A 22,309-nucleotide genomic window follows, 5' to 3' on the forward strand; every position below is an offset into this window, starting at 1 on the left:
TGATTGGACGCTCAAGCTGTCAGTCAAAGTGTATCAAAGTGTCAAACCGTGGCTTAAGGTGCGTTGAGCCAAACTGTACGTGGCGTTCTTCAACCTCCGACGAGGGCGGAGTTAGTGTTTGATGCAAGGAAGCGAAACATTATTCATAGCTTAAAACTGGATGGCGATACTTTATTATGTGTGTGTACACAACAGCATATGGTCAGTGCAAAATAAATGAACGGAGATGGAGAATACTGTGCCTTGTTCAGTGTAGCCTCTCCTGTATAAAACATAAATAAGCAAGCATTTAGATCTTTTATTTGGGTAAAAGTAGCAGTAGCAAAACGTAAAAACACGCTGTTAAAAGAAATAGTAGAATACAAAATGAATAGTATGTTTATCACAAGGATTACTGATTCAGCACCATGTAAGTAGCAACAAAAAATTATGAAGAAAACATATTTCTAGCTGAATTGTAGCACAATTTGAAATGTAAAGTAGCATGCAGTAGAAATACTCAAGTAAAATATGAGTACTCCATACTGTACTGAAGTGCAGTTCATAGGTAAATGTACTTAGCTTCATCATTTGTGTGATTTTTTTTGTCACAGGATGTCAATGTTAATTAATCATCAATAATTAAACTTAAATTTGAATGTAGGGGCCAAGTATAATATAGCTAATAAATGGGTGTGTTAAATTAACCCTGACTTTCAGAGTGCAAATTGTATATCCTGTCATTCTGAATACAAAACAATAATACTACACACACTTAAGCAAGTATCCAGAACCTTTTCTCAAGTTGCACAATGTAAAAAAAATTCAAGTGGGATGAATGGGAAATTCCTGTGAGGGAAATCCCTTTGTTACAAAAGCTGGATAAGGCAAATTAACAACAAATTAACACCAGTAGAGAGAAAAATACACATCAACAGTAAATGTTAAAACTTAACAATTGCAAAGTATACTGAAATGGCTCAGCGAACACATGTATTATCCTACAAATGTAACCTACTAGCAGTAGAACAATGTAAAAACATGCCATTAAAATAAATAGTAGAATACACAATTACTATTATGTCTATTACAATAATCACTGACGCAAGATAATGTCAGCAGCAACAAAAATGAAGAAGAAAAAATACTGGACTGCTGTGGAATTTGAAATGTTAAATCACATAATAGAAATACTCAATTAAAGTATGAATACTCCAAAACTGTACTGAATTGCAGTACATAGGTAAATGTACTTAGCTTCATTCCATCAATGGGTATGAAACTACCACATGCAAAAGTGTATCATTTGTGTGAAATTTGTATAAAAGTTGCCATTATTGTATATATAAGAATAAGGATGTGTTTATTTCCATGTCACAGGATGTCAGTGTTGTTTTTGTATTGATTATTTGTTTTAAATTTAGTCATTGACAAGGTTTCCTGTTACTTCTGATGCACTTGTGATGACAGGTCACAAAACACAATAAATAAATAAATAAATAAATAAATAAAACTTTCATGTGAACAGTGATGTAGCTGTACATGTATAGACTGGTTTAATGTGATCGCTAATGAATATTTTATTTATAAGTGAAACAAATAAAAATGAATGATACATCAGAAAATAATTAAATCAAATTAATTAAATTGTAAATAATTTTAGTTAAGCTAAATTCATGTTTCTTACAGTACGGGACAAGAATTCGGGTGATAGATGAATGTTTTTGGATTATAATTACAGATGCAATAAACAATATTTTAATGCGGTGTTGAAATGATGTAATCCTGGAAATAACATGCTGAACTTCAGAACATCCCTTCAGACTGAACATAATAAACACGTTTATTTCGACAGTGGCTGCTTTCCTCCACACGGTGGCGCTGCTTCCACATTTAATCGTCAGTGACGCGACCGAGCCACGCAGAAATGCAATCCAACTGTGTCCAACCAAAACTCCATCCAGCCTCCTCAACAGGAACTGACGTCTCTTCGGTGCAAGTGGATGGAAAAAATGCAGCTGCAGGAAAAATGGCTCCAAACACCGCACCGCTAAAAGGTAAGAAATGGACCTTTATACAGTAGCTGTCTGCGTGGTAAAGTTTTAGCTCGTAGTTGCCTGAAATCGGCGGTTGCGGCTCCGTAGTTTCCGGCCGTTTCCCGTTTGACAAAGCCTGCATTTCTTCCTTGTTGTGGGCACTTAGTTGGCAGGACCAAAGCAGTTGCCAGGGTACTTTTAAATTAATAAATCAGTGTTCCTTAAAGTACAGAGCAGACGTGTAAGTTAACATTGTGTAGCTAAATTCAGTCGGGGTTATGTTCCCGTGGACGATATGTTTGCCCGTTTTTGTTAGGTTTAGCCGCTAACTTAGCATCCAACAAAGTCAAAAGTTAAAGTTCCAACCGCCAACAAAAGTGTCAGAAAGTGACATTTTATCGGGCTAGCCGGGTTAGTTAGCTTGATCACTGTGTTATTATCTGTTGAGAGTCAGTGTTATCCCATATTAACGACCAGCTAGCTCATATTTTATGATGTGTACAGTGTGTGAAAAGCAGACGTTCACGACTTATTGACAATTCACAACGCATCGTTTGGTGTCAGGTGAGCATCAGCCGACAGGTTAGCTAGCTACAAATATGCTAGTTAAGCGCTAGAAAGTGCTCGATGCAATTGTTCTGTAGCGATAATTTATCATCTGACAGGGTGCGTTACTAAGACAAACATATCCTATTTCTGTTGGTTGAGTGTCTTCCAAAATGTTACGTGTTAACGCAATACCCCACTGCTGCCAAATCAACAGTGTTTTCTCCAGTCTTTCGAGGAAAAGTCCTGCTTTTCAGCTAATTTCAATGCAGAGATTAACATTATATCAAGTCCTCTTTGAAAAATAGCTGGACAACTAACTTCAGCAGATATTGTTTATGGGTACTGCTTGTGATTGCGTGTTTATCTGCTTATCACAACCACCAAATGTGCATTTCTTTGTCCAACTAACGGTCTGGCAGTTTAAAAGATAAAGTTAACTTGGAGGTTTTATTTTTTATGTTGCATTCATTTGTAAAAAAATATATAGGCTTTAGTAGAGTAAACCACAGTTTCACAGTGATATGACTTGTTTGGGGTGTTGGCCAAGTGGAGAGGGCTCTTAAATGGTCCTGTCAGTTTTTGTTTTTGTTTCTCTTTATATCTCCTTCTGTTCTGCATAAGCGAGCTACAGCAATCGACAAGTAAAGAACATAGAAAAAGAAGTTCAACTGCATTGTTTCCTTCCCACCTACCACAGAACCTATCTTAAAAATCTATAAACTTGACTGGGTTACTTATTTTCCTTTTTATAGCTGTAATCTGTACTTTGCTCACTTTGCTAGTGCTAACACAAGCACTTTTGCACAGCTGTTGAAAGCAACACACTTACTTACCTGTTAAATTAAAGGATAGGTTTTTGAAATCTGTCTTAAAACAATAATCAAAGTTAAAACAGGTATTGTTTGGGTATAATCATCCTTCCTGGTCTTACTGGACATTAAGAGATCCCTTCCTAATGCACTTTCAACTGAATGATGGGAGTCAAAATCTATAATGAAAAATCAAAATGTATTCCACAGTTTATCTTAAGCAGTCTGAGTTAGTCGAATGAAGCAGATATCTCCCAAAGTTAGTCTTTTTAGTTTGAAATCCTCTCTTCTGAATGTAACTTTGGAAAACATCCACTTCATGCGTCAAACTAGCATCAGATATACTTTGTATTTTCTTTGTGTTTTGTCCTCCGTCCCTCAACAGATCTCTTTAGGGTCAGTATGAGCAGGAGGAATGACAACAGCAAGCAGAGCCTGTGACAATGTTCACATGGCCATGACAGTCTTGAAAAGTTACAAACCTAACCTCTAATCTCTACAGAGTACGAGTGCAACTTCATGCCATGCTGTGCAGCCAAACACAAAAAAATATGCGAAAATATTTAAAAGTGTTACATTTGATGGAGTAATGCTACCATTAAAAAAAAAAACCATGGAATCCAGTATGTAAATATATTTCTCTCTGTAAACATCTTTCAGCTTGATTGAAAATCTGGAGCAAGATGATAAATTATATACAGTATATGTGATGCTGTCTGTCAGTTGAATGAGAAGAATTTTAAAGCTACATAAAGAGCAACTTAAAGTAAACAAATAAACTGTATATTAAGGGTTAAGAAAACATGATGGTGGTTTTCTCAAACCATCAAGCTACAGATCTGGGAATTATCGAGACTCCCAGAGTCCTGTTTGTTAATGTGACCTCTGCATCCTTAAATCAGTCCTCTCAAGCAAGCATTTGACTGGAGGGTTATGGCTCGGGTAGCTGTAGTCTTCTAAATACTTCAGCAAAAATAATGATGTGCTTAAATGTTGAATGAAGCTCTTACAGGACCTTGGCTCTGCCATCCTTTACCAATGTTACAGAGTTTGCAGTATTTGTCTTGGCTGCAATTGACTTCACTCCCTTAAGGGGGATTCCTCCTTTGTATTTTCTCCTGTTGCTATTTATGGGTTTTAAACATATGGCTATCTCGATTCAGGATCTTTCGTGTTTAGTTTTGTTCTTAGTGTAGCTCGAGTCCTGTTGAATCTCCTTTGTTATAACTGCATACAACCCATTGTCTTTTTCTCAGCCTTCTTTGAGTCTGAATTTTATTGGATTGACCTTTCTGATGCAATGATATACAGGGAAATCAGTCAAGAAAAAAAGACTAATGTTAATGAACTTGAAAATATTACTTGGTTTTTCAGGTTGACAGTGTTTACATTCAGAATCAGGAAGTAGCTGTTGTTAAGTGTGTGGCTCAATGTGTTAAGGAAAACTGACTTTAACTTCTGTGCTTCAACTTGTCAGGACATGCATTCTTACTGTGTGTAAAATCAATGATATACAGATGAACTACTTTGGTCAGAGCATGTGATATTTCTGCACAGAATGAAGCCATCAGAGACAGCAGGCACCAAAAGACGATGACCTTTCTTTTTATGCATTTAGTGTCTACAAGCTGTGTTCTTGGCAAAGTTGGCACTGAGCTCTCCTAGTCAAATGCTTAATGAATGCAGCCACATTGTCACCGCCCGCTGGTGTTAGCACAGCTGATAAGACAATCTTGGGCCATGGTGCTAACATAATGCTAACAGAGTGAGAGAAAGCCAAAGGAAGAGAGAGAGCGAGAGACCCGTCGGGCTGCTTAGCATGCCAAATTCCTCAGCTGCACAATAGTGCTAGGCTAGCCTGAGCCCCAGCACAGCCAGCCTTCTCCACCACAATGGGAGGGGAAGCTCAGGAGAGGCCGGTGACGCCTGGGGAGGGAAGGAACTCACTCAACCCTGGGGCAGTGATCGTTCGATGAATGGTTGCTTTGAGGAGGCGCTGTGTCATTTTAGGACCACAAAACACTCTTTGCAGCAATGTTTTTCTCATGCTATTGACTTGGGATACTCTTGGTTCCCTCCTGTTGACGGCTAAAATAGATTATCATGCCCTTGTTTGGCATCAATTTAGGATTGGACAAAACAAACAGCATGATGAGAGAAAAATTAGACGAATTGTTAGCTGCTGTCTTGCACAGTAGCACACCGATTTGTAACCCAACTGCATGCCGCTACACAGTATGAGTCATATGTTACTTCAGTGTTATAAATCATTTTGTGCAATTGTTTGATTTAGTCTTTTTTTGTTATGTGGTCAGCCCGGCTGCTTGGTTAAACAATTGCAATGTGCACCTCGCAATGTTATGGTACACTGATAGAGCACAGCTTGCTGTGAGTGAGCTTATCAATTTAAATGTCATGAACATGCTGCTAATGAAGCCCGTGCTGGTTATTTGCCCCAATTGATGCCCTTGACTCCAAAACAAGCACATGCAATTATTGGGTGTGCATATGTGACAAATGGCTACCAATCAATAAGCAATCAAAGCCTGGTTAGAGCAACAAGGCCAAGGGAAACTTTAGATAAAGAACTGCCATTTAACAAAAGATGCCCTTGGGTGGCTGCAGCACCGGAGGAGGCACACGCAGGTCAATCGCTACAACAAAGGGTTGGCGGTTCAGTCCCATGCTCCTCCTGTCCACATGCTGCAGAGTCCTGGAGCAAAACGCTAAACCCTGTGTGTCCAGGCCAGCGACTTGCCTTAGTGTGTGTGTTGGGTCGAACATTGTGAAATGCTATGGTAAAAAATGTGCTGTGTAATTGCAGCTTATTTACCCTTATGATTTTCAGGCAGGTACAGGTTTACAAATGCTTTTTCGGGAGTTTTCCTCTGTGAACTGATGTTGCCAACTAATTAATTGTGAAAATAATAATTTGTCACAGTCAGTCATTTGTATTTGCTCATATAATCTAATTTTCTATATATAGCTCGAGTTTTTTGAATGTATTTGTCTACTTCTTGATGAAATTCACCCAAATGTTTTGTCTCCCTTTTTAGGTGTATAAAGATTTGCTACGCAATCCTTTGGGCCACACTGACTTAACAGCTGTCACACTCATGGCACCTTCCAGTTGACAGAATGGCCCAGATATCAAGTGGTAATGGGTTCAAGCTGGATGTCCCCCAGTCAAAGGGGGTTGTGGGTAAAGAGGAAGCCCTCCGCATGGAGGAAGAGGCTTTAGCAAAATTGCAAAGGGAGAAGAGACACACCGTTTCAGCTTCAACACCCTCATCTTCCTCTGCAGCATCCTCATCATTCTCAAAACCAAAACCATCGAAATCTGCCACTACTGCTCCTCAACCTTTACCCTCTACTAATAGACCAGAAAAGGACCTCATTGTCTTCCCAGAGACCAAGAAGCAGGCAGAGCAAAACAAGTTCAGGGATATTGATGTGGACAAGCTGACTAATGAGGAACTTGAAAAGCTCCTGCTGGATGAGAACTTTGGGGCTAACAGCAAAGTGTCCCGCCCCTCATCGCTAATGGGGTTTAACCTCAGTGCCTCCTACCCTGGAGGCCATGTCTGTAGCTCCTCTCCTTTCCAGAGCAGCCAGTGGACACCTGTTATGTCCACCCCGTCTAGCTCCAGTGTGTCCACTCCCACCCATCAGCCTACACCATTGTTCCCCTCTGCTCCATTCCCTAAACCAGGCACATTTCAGAATGGCTTCACTCCAACCATGCCACCCTTCATGCCCCTGTCGGCACAGCAGACACCCTTCATGGCCTTCCCTCCCATTCAGCCTGCTGCTGCCATGGTCTTCCCACAGCCAACCGTGGACCCAGAGATGGCCAAACTGTTCGACAAGATTGCCAGCACCTCAGAATACTTGAAGAATGGCAAATCGGCCAGCACTGACCTAGATTCCTCTCAAGTGGGCGCAGCTTCTCTGGCACCCAACCCCCCACCCCAGCAGCCAGCAGTGATGGAGTCTTCTAGCATCAGCCGCATAGACTGGCTGGATCTGGACCCACTTACAAAGCGCAAACCTGAGAATGAGGAAGTATCCCAGGCATCAGGAGGCACTGCACAGACGGTACCAGGAGTTGCTGCAGGGGATCCTTGGGATGCAGTGCTCGAGACTGAAGGGAACAGTAGTAGCAGCAGCCCCAAGCCCGAGGTGAAAGCATCACTGTCAGTTCGCTCGCAGCCCAGGAGAGCATCAACAGGAGCGGCTGTCACTAGGAGTCACTCGCTTAACATCCCAGGGACCTCCTCCCAGCACAAACCAAACAGTCAGGTAGGATCACAGTAAAATGTAAAAGTTTGAAAAGTGAAAATGAGTTCAGGCAAAGTCAGCAGAGATTTCTGTAGGCCTTTTCACACTACACATTTAGTCATAGCAAAAATGATTATTAACATAGAAGGCCCTGAACCTTATTTCCTCAATCAACTTTTTATTATGTGCCCCTGCGTCCTACATAAACATACAAAGTTAGATGAAGGCTTGGTTGTGTTTCAGCAGACATTTCTCTGTGTTGTTTTGTCTGTGCTCTTCTCACTGGTTTGATGTGGGCAGGGCTTAGTCGGAAAGAGGTGATGTCATGTGCACCACATCAGGATTTAGCAATATTTGTAATGTATACCCTATGAATCAAATCTGATCAAACCACACCCACACAGTTCTGGTGGAGCAGAACTCTCAATAACTAATGCGGTATTTTTCTGAACTTTAGCTTTAGTTTAATCATCAGTTGTAGTTGTTGATATGTAATGTTATAGAGAAAAACTTTTAGGGTTTTTAATAATGAATGAATTGCATTTAAATGCTAGTCCCAAAACCCTGTTTTTTTTGGATGCTGGCTCAATGGCATGGCCTATTGGATACTTAGGGTCCTGTCCATGTGTACACAGGTATTTCTATAAACTTAAACACACAGATAATCCGAAACTCTGTTTTCAGTGTTCATGTCTGGACGGGCAGAAACAGTGATTTTTGGAAACGATGACGCAGACATCCGCGTTTGCTTCCTAAATGGGACTTATCTGTGAATGTAGTATCAATGGCGAATGTGAACTTGGTGTACATGCTATCATATTGTGGAGTATTTGAGGTACATGGATAGATTGGATGTTATATTGTCTATGTTTAGAAAGACACAAACAGACAATATTGATATAGTGATACAAAAACTAAAACGTCTGTTGAAAATGTCTTGTATAAAAGTATTTTCTAGGGGGATTCTGTGGAAAGCAGTCACGCTCTCCTGCCTTGTCATTTTCTGCCTGTTCGAGGAAAAAATACTTGTTGCAGTACAAGCCCTGTTACCTGTGACATATATGATAGAAAGTAAAAGTAAGTAAAGAGTATGTGAAAGTAGAAATCGTTTAATAGGCAAGCATAGGCCCAGTGTACATGAATGGTCATGTCATATGTGTTTTTCACCTCGTCTAGACTGCGATCATTTTTTACAAAAACTCAAAAATTGTGTTGACAAGGCCTTTAATTAAAAAGAGCTAGGATTAATGTTTTATGTCAAGTATTCTGTTTCACATTTACACCTAGTGACTGCACCAATCATTTGCAGTCTTTTTGCAGTTAGCCACTGTGCAGTTTAGCCGAACGAGTTGGCTAACTACCTTACTAATAGGCTGTTTTTGGTCATTCGACATCCCCAAATATGTCCATGACCAGGGATTTTAGCATACTACCTGCTTGACCAGTGCCACCCATAAAAGTCCTTTGACTAACAGCTAACTAACTGTCTTCGTATAGTATTGACAGCATAGGCAAGGCATAATCATGCATTGCATTTAAGTTACTAAATAAAACCATACCTCTTATAGCATGGGTGAGTGTGAGCAAAGTTTATTCAGAACAGATAATGGTGCATCTTCATGTTCAACCAAAACACCCACCAAAGTGTGTTCAACTTCTCATCGTACATTCATGTATACTCCTCATTCAATCACTAGCACAAGCTAAGCATCCTCTTTACTTATGCTCCCTGTAATTATGTTTTTCAGCGTGGTTAGCTACCCACTGTTTCACCCCACAATTTTCTCTTGACCACATTTTGTGATTAATTTTGCCATGCAAAGACATGAGTGATCTAATTTCTTGTGATGAATATTTAGAACTTTCATTTGGGACACTGCTGTGGGCAAGTGGCATGGGATATTGTTTCCTCTAAATCTTTTTTTCCCCCTAAACCTAAACAACCATCTGTCATTTGGCTGGTAGGCCTCAGTATGGTTGTACTGCTGGCAGCCCTGAGTTCAGACATGACAAGCATTTTAGTCTACAGCAGTACTGAGGCCTACTAGCCAAACATGAACTTGTCACCATGTCCCTTCCTCTTTATTCAGTGTTTGAGAGTCAGATTAACCACGTTAACCAAGTTGTACATCTTCTGCCTGGAAATGATTAAGTAAAAGATACTACAGGCTTCATCAGAAGTGCCTTAAAGTTATCGTGACAGAAGAGAAAAGTTCTTTTAGGTTGTTTGGACAGGGGGAGTTTGACGTGATAAGTCTGCCGCTGTCAATATGTTTTACTGCTCTCACAAAATGTGTTAAGTCACCCATGTACTCAAACTCGTGCTTGTTCCTCCCCAGACACGTGCGGGTAGAGTACAAAATATCAACAACACCCAGACCCTCACATTAAGATATTGTTTTACATTACCACCAATGATCTCAAACTCCACAGAGTACTTTTAAGGTCAGGACAGGCTATTGTGTTGGACATTGTATCAGTTTTTTTTGCAGTTTTCAAGCAGCCCATTTCCTGTGCATTGTGTTTCTCTGTGTCATGACCAAACAATTGGTCTCTGTGGTATGTTTCTTATACTAGGGTGATAATTAACCTTGCAGCACTATAAAAAGGACTTATTTCCGAAATTCCCCATTGTTGGAGAAAGCCATGAAATTTGCCACAATCTGAAAACAGTGTTTGGACAGATCACTATACAGTACAGTCAGAAAATATAAAGAATCATTGTAGAAAAGGTCATATCCATGACCAGTCAAGGGCAGTTTAGATGTACTGCTCCAGTAGGTCCTTCATGTCTATGCGTGATACTTTACAGACATATACTTGACCATTCATCAAAGGCAACTTGTTCAGTCTGCACAGCCAGCGGTGTCTTCCAGGGTTGAGGAATGTCTGTTTCTTTGAAAGGATGAAATGGTGTTTGTTTACATTTATCTATATGTTATGTCTTGGTTCAAGCCTGTGTTTGCTGGTCAGTCAGACTACCATGTTGTGTTTCAACTTGGGGCCCTTAGACCCTTTTTTATCTTCATCCATATTGTTTGCAGTCTTGGTGAGATGGTATGTGTGTTTGCTTGCTTGCCTGGCAGTTGGAGCCCATTTTGTAATAAACAGGAACAAGCCCGTACAGCTCCCCTATGCCCTGCAGAAGCACAAGAGTGACCCAAGAAATCACACTAAGTTGCAGCTCATTTAGACAGAGAGATGTTGTGTTGCCTTATAGTTTGGAAACCTGTGGGATACCCTACTTTGAGCAGCTGTGGTAATATAAGAAAATAATTCCTTTATATGCCTCACAATAAGAGATTTGCAGTAGTTTTTGTGTGGAAAGTTTTTATATGAAGCAATAGCTTGAAGTATTAACTTTGCAGCAGCAGTAGCTTAACACAGAATCTATATCTGCAACAGTACGGAAAAAACAACAGTCTGATAACAGTGAGGCTGATGTCTGTGGTTGCAAGTCTAGTTTCACTCCTGCTTTTATGTTCTCACGGCCATCTCACAGAGACTATAATACCAGGAGCTACTAAACCACATAATGTGTCTTTTTACAAAGGTGCTCTCTTTAAGTTGCCTGCGTGGGCCACACGTATTGAGCGAATCATTTTACAGTGATGACACAGCTTGGTTGAGGGCAGTGTGTCGGCCTTGCTTTCCAAGAAAGACTAAAATGTACTTGAAAATTGTTTTGTTTTTGACCAAACCAATGTTTTGCATGTGTTTCTTTTCTACATATCTATTTACATCACTGCAAAAAAAAAAAAAAAAATTCAAAGCATGTTGTTATGTTGTAGATTGAGTGGTTTTCATACCATTTCAGATGGGCTCTGGTTTCAATTTGAAACTTGCTTAAGCTATTGAATGTATCTCTTAACTCTAAAAGCTTGATGAAATGCTTCGCAACACATTCTGAAATACTGGTTCGAGTCTTATCATGGTTGTGATTGTAAACTGGAACATCTAAACATTTTAACTGGAAAGAAAACAAAACAGTTTTTCATTTCAGTCCAATTGAGGAAGCAAACAATTCCAGGCTGTACTGTGACTTTGACAAATGTGGCGAGATTGGTTCTGGATACAATCTTGTTATGAGTTGTATATAATGTCACATATTAATGGGGTCAGACTTACCATTCAGAGCCAAACTTGGCTTAAAGGATAACTACCGTTTTTTACAACCTGGACCTTATTTCTAGCAAAATATATGGTCATTTACTCAGATAACTTTGGTGTCATTTGAAGTTGTTCGGACGAAATTAGATCCAGTGTAGCGCCGATATATCCATATAATGCGAGTGACGGGGCACCGAAGCGCAGCCTTTATGAGCATTATCTGCCACGAAACTAGTTCATTTCACCAATATTTTGTTATGATACGCTAGCGCTATTCCCCTCTGAGTCCGGCCTCGTCTATGGTCAACATCCGGGGTCTGTAGGTTTGACCTACTACCTCTGACCTGGAGGATGTCGTCTCTGAGCTGCGCGCGCACCCACGACAGCTCGGCTTGTTTACCTGTAGCTGCTACTGCTAGTTTGACCCCGGATGTTGATAACGGACGAGCCCGGACTCAGAGGGGAATAGCGCTAGCGTATCATGACAAAATATTTGTGAAATGAACTAGTTTCGTGGCAGATAATGCGTTATATAGAGGCTGTGTGTCGCTGCCTCGTCACTCGCATTATATGGATATATCGGCGCTACGCTGGATCTAATTTCGTCCGAACGACTCCAAATGACACCGAAGTTATCTGGGTGAGTAAATGACCATATATTTTGCTAGAAATAAGGTCCAGGTTGTAAAAAACGGTAGTTATCCTTTAACATGTGGCCTAACAGAAGCCCTTGAGGAATTGATTTTATTTAAAGAAACCAGTGTTCTTTTATCTCCCCATGAACATGAGATTAACTCCTACTGCACAGAAAACTAGATGTAAAAGACGACATATTTTATCTGCAAAAAGTGTTGCCCTAGGCTTGATTGTAATTGTTTTACACTTTTGTTTCATTCCGGGTATGTGTCCCAAGAGGTTTTTTTCAATACAATTATTTCCAAGATGAGTGTCTTAATGGCTGTAAGTCCGTCTGTAGTTGCCAGGCCTTGCTGTGGTTGGCTTGAGTTTAGTGTAAGATGTGGTCGTGTGGGCAGAGGGGTGTAAAATGGAACAAACGAGCTTGAACTTGGAGGCTTAGTCAGAACAGGCTATCTACTGTGGAGTCACACCACCTCTACCATATGTCTCATTCTCTTCCTCTTCCTTTAGACTTTGTGGTAGATTTGTCACCCAAACCGTCTGTCTCATACTTTCTTTTGGTTTTCACTCATTGCTTTTTTTTCTTTCTATATTTACTATCTGCTCTTTTTTCTCTGCAGTCTCTCAATTAATTTCTTAACCTCTATTGCTTTACAATTGTTTGTCTACCTTTCTTCTCCCTTTCATTATAGCACCCAACTAACATCTGGCTTTTGTCTTCAATGAGATAGGGTTCTATTGGCATTCATTCTCGTGTCAAATGACTGCGGTTGTCATAGGTGTTTATCGGCTGTTTATCAGTGGACATGCTAATTTTCAACCCCTTGTCTGTCGCGATGCTATGATGCATGTTTAGGGTAAGGACGTTGGAACATCAACACTTTTCCACCCATCTTTGTTCTATCTACGTCAAGCAGCGCTCAAAAACGGAGTCAGTTTCCTACTTTGTGCTTTATATACTGGTCTAAAAATCTCACTTATACACACTAATACTGTAAAAATGGTAGTAGTCCTCCTCCTTCTATTCACTGACTGCCTGTTATGCTACTAATCCCTTGCTTTAGCCTTTAGATATAAAGCAGTAGGTAAGTGATAATCAGCAGTCAAACAAATAGCTCTATCTGCACTTCAGCCGTCATTCCTTACAGCACCAATGCCTGTTCAGACCTGGCTCTTACTGTTTGCAAAGCAACACTAAAAGTTAATGCGTCATTTACCACACATGGCCATGTCTGGCAACACAGATTAATTTTACTTACCCTTAAGAAGTGCAGCTCCACTTGATGCAGTGTAAAGTGTTTTTTGGTTCGTCTAGTAGATCTTCAAATCCAGAGAAGAAATGGTAAGGATTTTTAGTGAGTGCATACACACAGACTGAATCAAGCCACAATGTCTTTAACTATGCAAAGGTGAAACAATGAAAGGTGTAGAAATTTGTTTTATTTTACTAAATGACTTGATCTATTTAACAATACCAGTTTTTCAGAAAATGTAATACTGTAGTTGCATAGTATGATTGTGGTTAATAGAGATTATAATCATGTGTCGAGCCTCCTGAACTAGTCAACTTAATTACATTCTGAGGAGTAGTGTAAAAACACACACTGAAATTCCTTGCTTGCCCTTTCATTGCAGTTTTACTGAGCTTGCCTGTTTGTTCTTGCAGTTTTCCTTCAAAATGTCCTGGAAGCAGATTTTTATCTGAGCATGTGCTGTGTTTCAAGTTCACTGTGTGCATGTGTGAAACTAAAACCTACAGTATGTAGGTTTGCACTGTGGGTTTTGGTGCATGCACTGTACATTTTTCCAACCTAAATCACTGTCAAATCTCTCCTTCCCCCGCAGACTTTAAGACCTCCAGCAGCTCTTTCACATCTCTCACACCTCCATGCCATCCCACTCCAGGCTCTACACCATTTTCTTTTATTATCGTCTAATTACACCCTAAGCTGAAGTATGAAATGCTGCAGCATACTCAACACTCTCTAAATTTTGTTCTGCCAGACAGATTGCAGGGTTAAAAGATGTTGTAGTACCAGGATGTGACATGCATTCCAGTTAACTGTGTGACTCACTGGGGAAACAGCTCTATGTCTCCTAACCTTTGACCTTGTTTACTGGCAGAAAACAGGAGTCGCATTGTGGAAGATGGCGTGAGGAAGCAGGTAGAAACCAAATACTAATGCACATAATAGAAACGTTGCTAACAAGCATTTGGGGAATAGACTAGATTCTGCAGTGTTTCGGAGAAAACCATTCCAGTGATTTGTCAAGATTGGTGAGAGTTTCGTGTTTGCAAATTTTTTCCAGTCACCTAATAGAAAACAGATCCAAGTGTCCCTTGACCTACCTTTTATTAAGTCAGAGATTTCAGTTCATCTCAGGAAGTGTGAGTTAGTTAGCCATCAGTCACTTCCTGATCGAAAGAAGAAGTAGATTCGTGTTTTCTTTGCAGCTTGTTCCGCTGATGTCAACCACGGCACAAAGTCTCACCAATGAAGCTGCATTCAAACAAGAAGTCTTTATGAAAAGTTGTTCATGTATGCAGCCAAAAACGTTTTAGCTGAGAGAGGTTGCTGAGTATTCACAGTCCATTAAAATCAATCTTCATCTCTTCAGTAAGTGCTGGATCAGCATGACAGCATCACTCAGCATTTCCCACACAAAGTTTTACTGTTAAAAGGAAGCCTCCTGTCTACATTTTCTTGCACTAAGTTGAGCAGTAGTGGAAAACTTAAAACTGATAAAATAGTAGTTCAAAAATTAAAAAATAACTAGCCATCATGCAGTATGTTGCTGTACATCTTTTTAATTTTTGAACATGTAGGCTTTCAGATATTGACAGTGGCTTTTGATTGTTTGAGTGCAGGTTTCCTGTTGATAGTATGGGGTAATTTTCATTAGGTTGGCATAAAGACAAAAAGAGGTGTCTAATATCTAGATGTGTACTGTAAGTCAATACTGATGCGGGGCGTGGAATTACCACCAGCCGGTTAGTTGAGCCTTTCAGTTCCTGCCTGTCTGTGTCCACAAAGTTCCTCAAGCTGACCATGTTCTCATCTGTTAAACTCAAGGGACAACGCAACTGTTTTTGCTAAAACCTTTCTTCTCTTTTTTTAAAGTCAGACCTTGATCAGCAGCAAGTATGAAAAGCCTTTGAGAGATGTAGGGTAGAAGCTAGTAGGCATTGGTGTAGATGATGTAAACTTTGATGACACAAGCTCAATGAATTAGCTGGTTTTTTTTGTTTTTTTCTGTGAACACTTAATCATCCAGAAGGTTGATAAATAAGAATTGTTCATCAGTGTTTTATCATTTGCTTGCACTATATTTTTGAATTAATTCTACAAATTTTTTGAATGGAACATTATGTTTAGTATAATTAACATTTTGGCACTTGCACCGTTTACATCATGGATAAAACGGATAACATGTACAAAGGTGATGCATTTTGGGCCAATGTGCATTATGTGATATCCTGGAAGTTGCAACCACCCAGTTCGGCCACTAGCAGTCCACTTCTTCCCTGTATTTTGCCGGATCATTTCCTTGTTTCATGGCATGTTAACACAACCTATTGATTAGTGAAATACTGTTGAACCATTGGCACGACTATGTGTTGTGTCACCCACATGCACATCCATGTGCGTCCGTTTGCGCATGCACCAGAACAGAAAAATTGGAACCCACTCATGAGAACATTGGTCCATAATGAGAGTCCTCTAACGACATCCCGAGGCATAAGTGTTTATACATTTCCCAAACAGCTGTACGCGATGGCAGGACGTCATAGAGAGATGCGAGATGAAAAAAGCGTACAAGTGGGGATGATGGCAGACTTTCGGACAATCTTTCCTCAAAAGTATTATTCATTGTGTTACATGTTGATGAAGGTTCTCAGTCATCCAGGTCCAGTTGCCTACGATATAGCACTTAGAAATATTAATTGTGTTGCATTGGTTTGCACACATGAAAAGTAATGGCAAGAAGAATAAAACAAAGAGAGCTGAGAGAGGAGCTGCACACCTGGTCAAGCCCTCCATGCAGTGGGCGTGCTTGTTGGATTGTTGATTTCTGGAGGTAACAGAAATTGCTAGATGCGGCCACCCCAATTTTGTTGTCAGAAAAATGCATGTGGAGAGATTTCTGGCAAGCACCGAAGCACAATGACGCCTTTAGTCTGTCTCCAGCAAAAACTTTAGCTGAAGTGCAGATTTCCAAAATGTTATATATCATTGAAGAAAAAATGTCTTGAAGGTTGTGTAACAGCTCATGAGTCTAGGAGTCTAAGTCAACTCCAAGTTACCCTAGAAAAATAGCATGAATAGTTTTACATCTGTGTAATTTGTGGAAGCAGGAGTCACATATTTCATAATTGATTATGTCTCACTCAGGAGTAGAATGTGGCCAACTAAGTGATGTAGGACACCCAGTACAACAGCACTTCTTTTCCAGACTAGAATCTTGCCAACATAGACATTTGTCAGGATGGTTATGTCAGCAATCTCAGCAGGTTTGGAAAGTGTGGAAAAATAACCTTTGACAAGTTCCATATCTTGTCTTTCTATTAGTTTGGAAAAATGAGTCCATCATTCAGAAAGTTGGAAGAAGTTCACATCAGTGTGGTGAGTTTGAGATTTACAGATGCTTAAATTCTTGGCCAAAAGAGGGGTTCATTTCTAATGTGTAAACCTTAGAAGCATCAGTTGGTAGACAGTAAGGGTTTAAAACCCTAACCGACTGTCAAAAGACTCAGAATCACACATTCCACAACTGACTTTTGTGGATTATAGTCATCTCTGTTTAGATGTCTGTCATCAACCATCTTAAACTACTGGGTCACACCCCACAGTGTACTGTTTCACCCTGAAGATCAGCCATCATTAGGGTTGTAATCTTCCGTGATGTCGTACAATGTGTTCCCGGCATTACAGTCAGTGCCCTGACACATCACAGTAAAACCAGAGAGAGGATGAAGGATTAGTCAATGTGTGAATCATATGTAGCCGTTCTCATGACTTCAGACACCAGGAGCTCTGCGTCCGTGTCTGACAAAATCGATAGAGTGAAACAAAGATGGGCCTGTCCCACTGTACAGCCTGCTGAGTGTGTGTGTCTGTGTGCGTTTTTGTGTGACACTCAGCTAACTCGGCCTCATTGGCGTATCTGCCCATGTTTGTTTTTGCTGAGGCAATCCTGACTCCAAACATAAACACTGCTCATGTGCTCTGTTGGTCTCTTTTCTCGTTGGCTTTTCAAATGTTTTCTCTCAGTCTCTCTATCAACCTTACTTTCTCTCTCCCTCTTTGACCCTCTGTTTTTTAATCTCTTTCCCTTTTTTTGTTTTCTGTCTTTCTCTCTTTCTTTGTCTCAGTGTCGCCTGACACTGTTTATTGATTTTCTTCTCTTGTTCTATTTTTGTTTATCTTGCAAATATTCATATTGAACCAAAAAAAAAAATATTCTAAATTTGAGACAGAAGTTGTGCGGGCAGGAACCCAGTCTCGTTGCTCCCTTGCTGGGAGAAGCAGGTGGTTTGGTGTCAGGCTTGGCCTCCTTTCCAAGCTCCATGCTGACTTTGAGGTTTCTTTCTCCTGGTGTTAAGTCGGGTCAGCTCGCTGCTTTGAACAAGATGTCTTCTCCTCTCAGGGCTGCACAGTTGTGATCTAAATCATATCTCAGATTAATTGGCTAGATGTTGTGATCTTGGTAATTAGGGTTGGCATGCTTGTTTTTCATTTTAAGATTAGTTTTTGTGGATTAGTGACAGTTGACAGGAAGAAAGGGGAACGGGATCAACGTAAAAAAAAATATCACTGGCTGATGTTGTTGAACCAGGGACATTGTGGTTTTATGGTATTTTATAAGCAGAAATGTCAAACATCCATTGGTCCCAGCTTCTTTAAGGTGAGGATTTGCTGCTGTCACTTTGGGCTCTGGGAAAATTCACGCCAATATACCAAAAAATGAATCAATTAATCATGACAATAAGTGTCAGAACAATCAACGATTAATGTTATTGTTAATCGTAGCCCTAACCTTGTGTCTCTAACATAAATCCATATGATTGTCTTCACTTTTTAAAGCTACAGCAGACACATACTTAGTGAAATGCTTCACGTTTAAGGATAGGGCCTTGGGGTATAGTTTTAACTTCGTGACATAATATCCTTTGAAGCGTGTCTTGTGTGGCTGTGGTGCGATTTCAAAATAAATGAATGTAAGGACAGAAAATGATCATACAAATCATACTGGGCCCTTTATGCACTGGATTATCACCAGTGAAAATGTATAACACCTTTTATAATTTATTGTAAGAGCAACTCATGACAGTTTGATAGCAAAATTGTTGTTGCCATTAAAAAAAAAAAAAGATAATCTGAAGTGTTGTTTTGGTTGAAAAGAAATAGAAGTTGCAAAACAACCAGTAGGAAGTTTTTAATTGTTCCATCTCCTTGTCATTGCATATGAAAACCAACTCTACTCCCTCTGGGCTTCTCAAAAAACTCTGTTCACAGTCTCCCGGAAGTCTCCGGGGAGAGAACATAAGCTTTTACTATGACATTCCAAACATTTTCCTCACCTTTTCTCATTTTTCTTCCCTTCCTCTCCTGCCTGGTCTGCAAACCTCTCTCTCCCTCGTTGAGAGTGATGTCAGAGTCACAGATTTCCAAGCCATGACAGAGCACTTTTGCAGACTGAGTCTGGTGCAGGAAGGGGCAGGGCCCTTTCACTCCTCATTTCCTGTGCCATAGGAAGTGCATTCCTCAGCCACTGGCAGTAAGACAGCAGTAAAAAGCAGAATGCAACTGCGAGTTCCCGGCAACAGGCCAGCCTCCGGGAAAGGGAGCTGTGTGTGTGTGTGTGTGAGTGTGTGAGGGAGAGGGAAAAAATATAAGCAACTAAAAACTATTTTCTCCATGTATTGACTTTTTTTTTTTCCAATATAAGAGAAAGCCAGCTCAGCCCCTAGAGGGTAAAAAATGTTATTGTGTATGCCAGAAAGATTTATGTAAAACTAAACCTTAATTGAATTTAAATGCTAAATGCTTTTTTAAAATTTAAGAGACAAAGGCGTAAAAGAGCTGCAGACCTGGTGTGTGTTTCTTTGTGTCAGACCTTTGCTCTTACTGACATGTTTATTCACTCTGTAGGATTCATAGCTCTGAGGTGTTTTTAATTAAATTGCCCCTGCAATGATCCTCAAACACAAATCACCATGAAGACTGTGAGCTTCATGTCCACAATCAATCCTTTTAAACTCATAGAAGGAATTCATATGTGCTCTGCTGCCTGTCTTATCTGGCCTGCTTCTGTTTGAAGTATGTAAGCAGGTTACTTGTATGTATATTTCTAGCTCCCTGACTCTTTTCGTGTGTTGTGTGTGACTCTTTTGCTCCTGTAGGACAAGGGAAAAGGAAAAGGTTTGGTGAAGAATCCCGCACTGGAAGAACAGGATGCTCAAAACTTGGAGGTTGTCGCCTTCTGTGAAGACGTAGCAACGTAAGATCCTTCCCGTTGTTGTGATATTAAGCCCTCCTCTGACTTTTACATTTCAAAATTCATAATGACATTTTATAGACGGAAAGCATGTTATGGAGCTGGCTTTCAGCTGTCTCACAAACTCAAATTGGGCAAGTTGCAGTCCTACACACGCAACTTGTGGGACTTACAGGAAAAGTAAATAATAAGAGACAGTTTAAATCTTGAGATGGTGCTGTTGCCACCTACAGGCAATGAAGTATTGCGTATAAGCCTTAATGAACAGATGTGGCGGACCCACTGACCAACATTTCCTCTCGTGTTTGTATGCAAGCCTAAATGCATGCTTACACATTTTCATGCATACATACACATAATTGCATGTTTTGTTCCTTGAGCCTGTACAGAATCTCTCACTCCAATACTTAGTTTGGGTGGAGTGATGATGAAGCTGCGCTCAGGGAATCCACTTTCATTTCGATAACAGAGTCAACGCCCCCTGTCTGCCCAGCATCTACCCTGCCTGCTTGTTGGTCAACACCCTCTCCAGATAGTTTGCAATTAAAAGGAACTTAACCTCTCATAAGAGTGTAAATGAAAACATGTAAAAAATAATTTCATAGCATTTTCATCATCTTTTACCCTCCCAATTACCCATGCCAACAGTATCACAGTATAAAAATTACAGGCAGACTGATGACTCATTGTTCATGTAGACTCTTTCAACTTGGGAGAACAGATAGAAATGGTAAATCTCAAATGATTTTACATAACCGTATCAGTGTGCATATAAATACATTTTTTATTCAGATAATCTCTTCCTCTCTTGCCTCCCCCCATCCAGTTTTCCTGTTGTACTGCCCATGATGCATCCAATAGTCTCATCCAAGTAATCTGATCCATATGCTAGGCTGGCTCTGGCTGCCCCCGATCTGTTTTTACTGGCCAAGTAGACCAAAATACAGAAAAGTGTTGACTCTGCTCTGTTGTATTTTTTTCCATACCAGCCTGCGCTCCAAATTCCCTCATGGCGACATGTGCACCAACCCTGGCTATGTCCTAAGCCCTGTCATTACCCAGAGAGACAGCGGAGGTGACACTAGCTGCTCTGTCAAGGTTTCAATTGAAATCTCTGAGTCTCAGCAGCCTGTAACATTCACCTGTGACGGTAAGCATCCCATAGCTATCATATAAGCCATCTTTGAACCAGTTCTTAACATGATAGTAAGCAAGTAGAGAAGTAACCAGTTGATCAGAAAAAATATTTTAGCAGCTTTCATCTTCTGTATTTTAGAAATATTGAACAACAGTTTTTTTCCCTAGTATGGACATACATTTAACCACAAGAATAGCCTAGTGTTAAAAAGTGCATAAAATCCTCTGTACAGATTGAACACCATCGCATTTAAGTCAGCCAAAAAGGAAACCTTGTACCACTTTGCCTTTAAGAGTGAGCTGCTCAGATTGCAGATATGAGAGTTGTGAAGGAGGAAACGACATTCACAGCTGCCAAACTCTTTACCCCCTCCTCACCTCATTTTTTTCTTGTTCTTTTCATTTTTTCTGTCGTGGGAAGTACACTTTGTTCCTTTTCCGCACAAATAAAGGTTTGTCCCCTCGCCCTGGAGAAGCCATGTTGGGGCAAGAGGGACTCTAGTCTATTTTTTTTTTTTTTTCTCTAAGATTTCTGGTTTCCTACCCTGGGTGTTTGCTGTTGTTGGCTAACCCCTCGTTAAGCACACACAAAACTACAACCACTGTGATTGACGTATCTTTTGGGATCTGAAGCCAAGCACACTAGAGGCTGTCAGCCAACCCAGAGGGCTTTTTTGTTAGACATATTATTCCGACTGTGTGACCATGTTCACCACTGTCTATGTAGGTCCCTGAGGATCAGCATTATACCACTGTGAGTGTGTTTGTGTGGTAATGCGAGTCTGTTAGTATGTGTGTGAGACTGTCTGCTATAAGGGTCTGTTTTGTTTCTTGTATGACGGCCAACCCATATATTTTCACATAGGCCATTCCTCAGCACTCTCTACTGTGTGTATGTAACAGACTGTCCTACTGACCCAGACACCACTCACTCTTTTATACCCCAGCTCAACAGCAACAGCCTATAGGAAGTATATTTACTACTTTCCACGTTCTACATCCTAATTGCCCTTTCGAAGATTCCTGCGATGACTCCTCGTCTTCCTGCTTCTGCTGAGTTCACCTCCTTTCTAGGTCACTTCCCAGAAAAGCTTCCTTCTTCCCTAAAATTATGTCTAGTACGTTTCCTGGTTGACTTCCTATGTTGTCAGCAGCATGTTGACCCACATTGTTGGTGTTTCGATGCCTCTGGTTAGACACTGCTGGAATTTGCTCGTCGGAACAATAGGCCTCAGTTCTGCTCAAAGCTTGGATAGAAGGATAGAGGGA

The 22,309-nt window shown here is 40.4% G+C and overlaps 1 protein-coding gene across 2 annotated transcripts in view; it reads left to right on the forward strand.

Annotated features, from left to right (window-relative positions):
• Positions 1-1,892: 1,892 nt before the first annotated feature.
• The window catches only part of pik3c2a (phosphatidylinositol-4-phosphate 3-kinase, catalytic subunit type 2 alpha), a 45,511-nt gene continuing 25,094 nt past the window's right edge, over positions 1,893-22,309 (forward strand). The window contains exons 1-4 of one of the 2 annotated variants that reach the window (XM_084365038.1): positions 1,893-2,036; positions 6,430-7,675; positions 19,809-19,906; positions 20,893-21,053. In XM_084365038.1, the coding sequence (XP_084221164.1) occupies positions 6,512-7,675; positions 19,809-19,906; positions 20,893-21,053 (1,423 nt within the window). In that variant the 5' untranslated portion in view covers positions 1,893-2,036; positions 6,430-6,511. Of the gene's footprint in view, positions 2,037-2,363; positions 2,580-6,429; positions 7,676-19,808; positions 19,907-20,892; positions 21,054-22,309 lie in introns of those variants that run through there. The other variant, XM_084365039.1, reaches the window with a different exon arrangement.

The sequence above is a fragment of the Pagrus pagrus genome, assembly GCF_965226575.1.
Source record: "Pagrus pagrus genome assembly, chromosome: 10".
In the NCBI taxonomy this organism is placed as follows: domain Eukaryota; kingdom Metazoa; phylum Chordata; class Actinopteri; order Spariformes; family Sparidae; genus Pagrus; species Pagrus pagrus.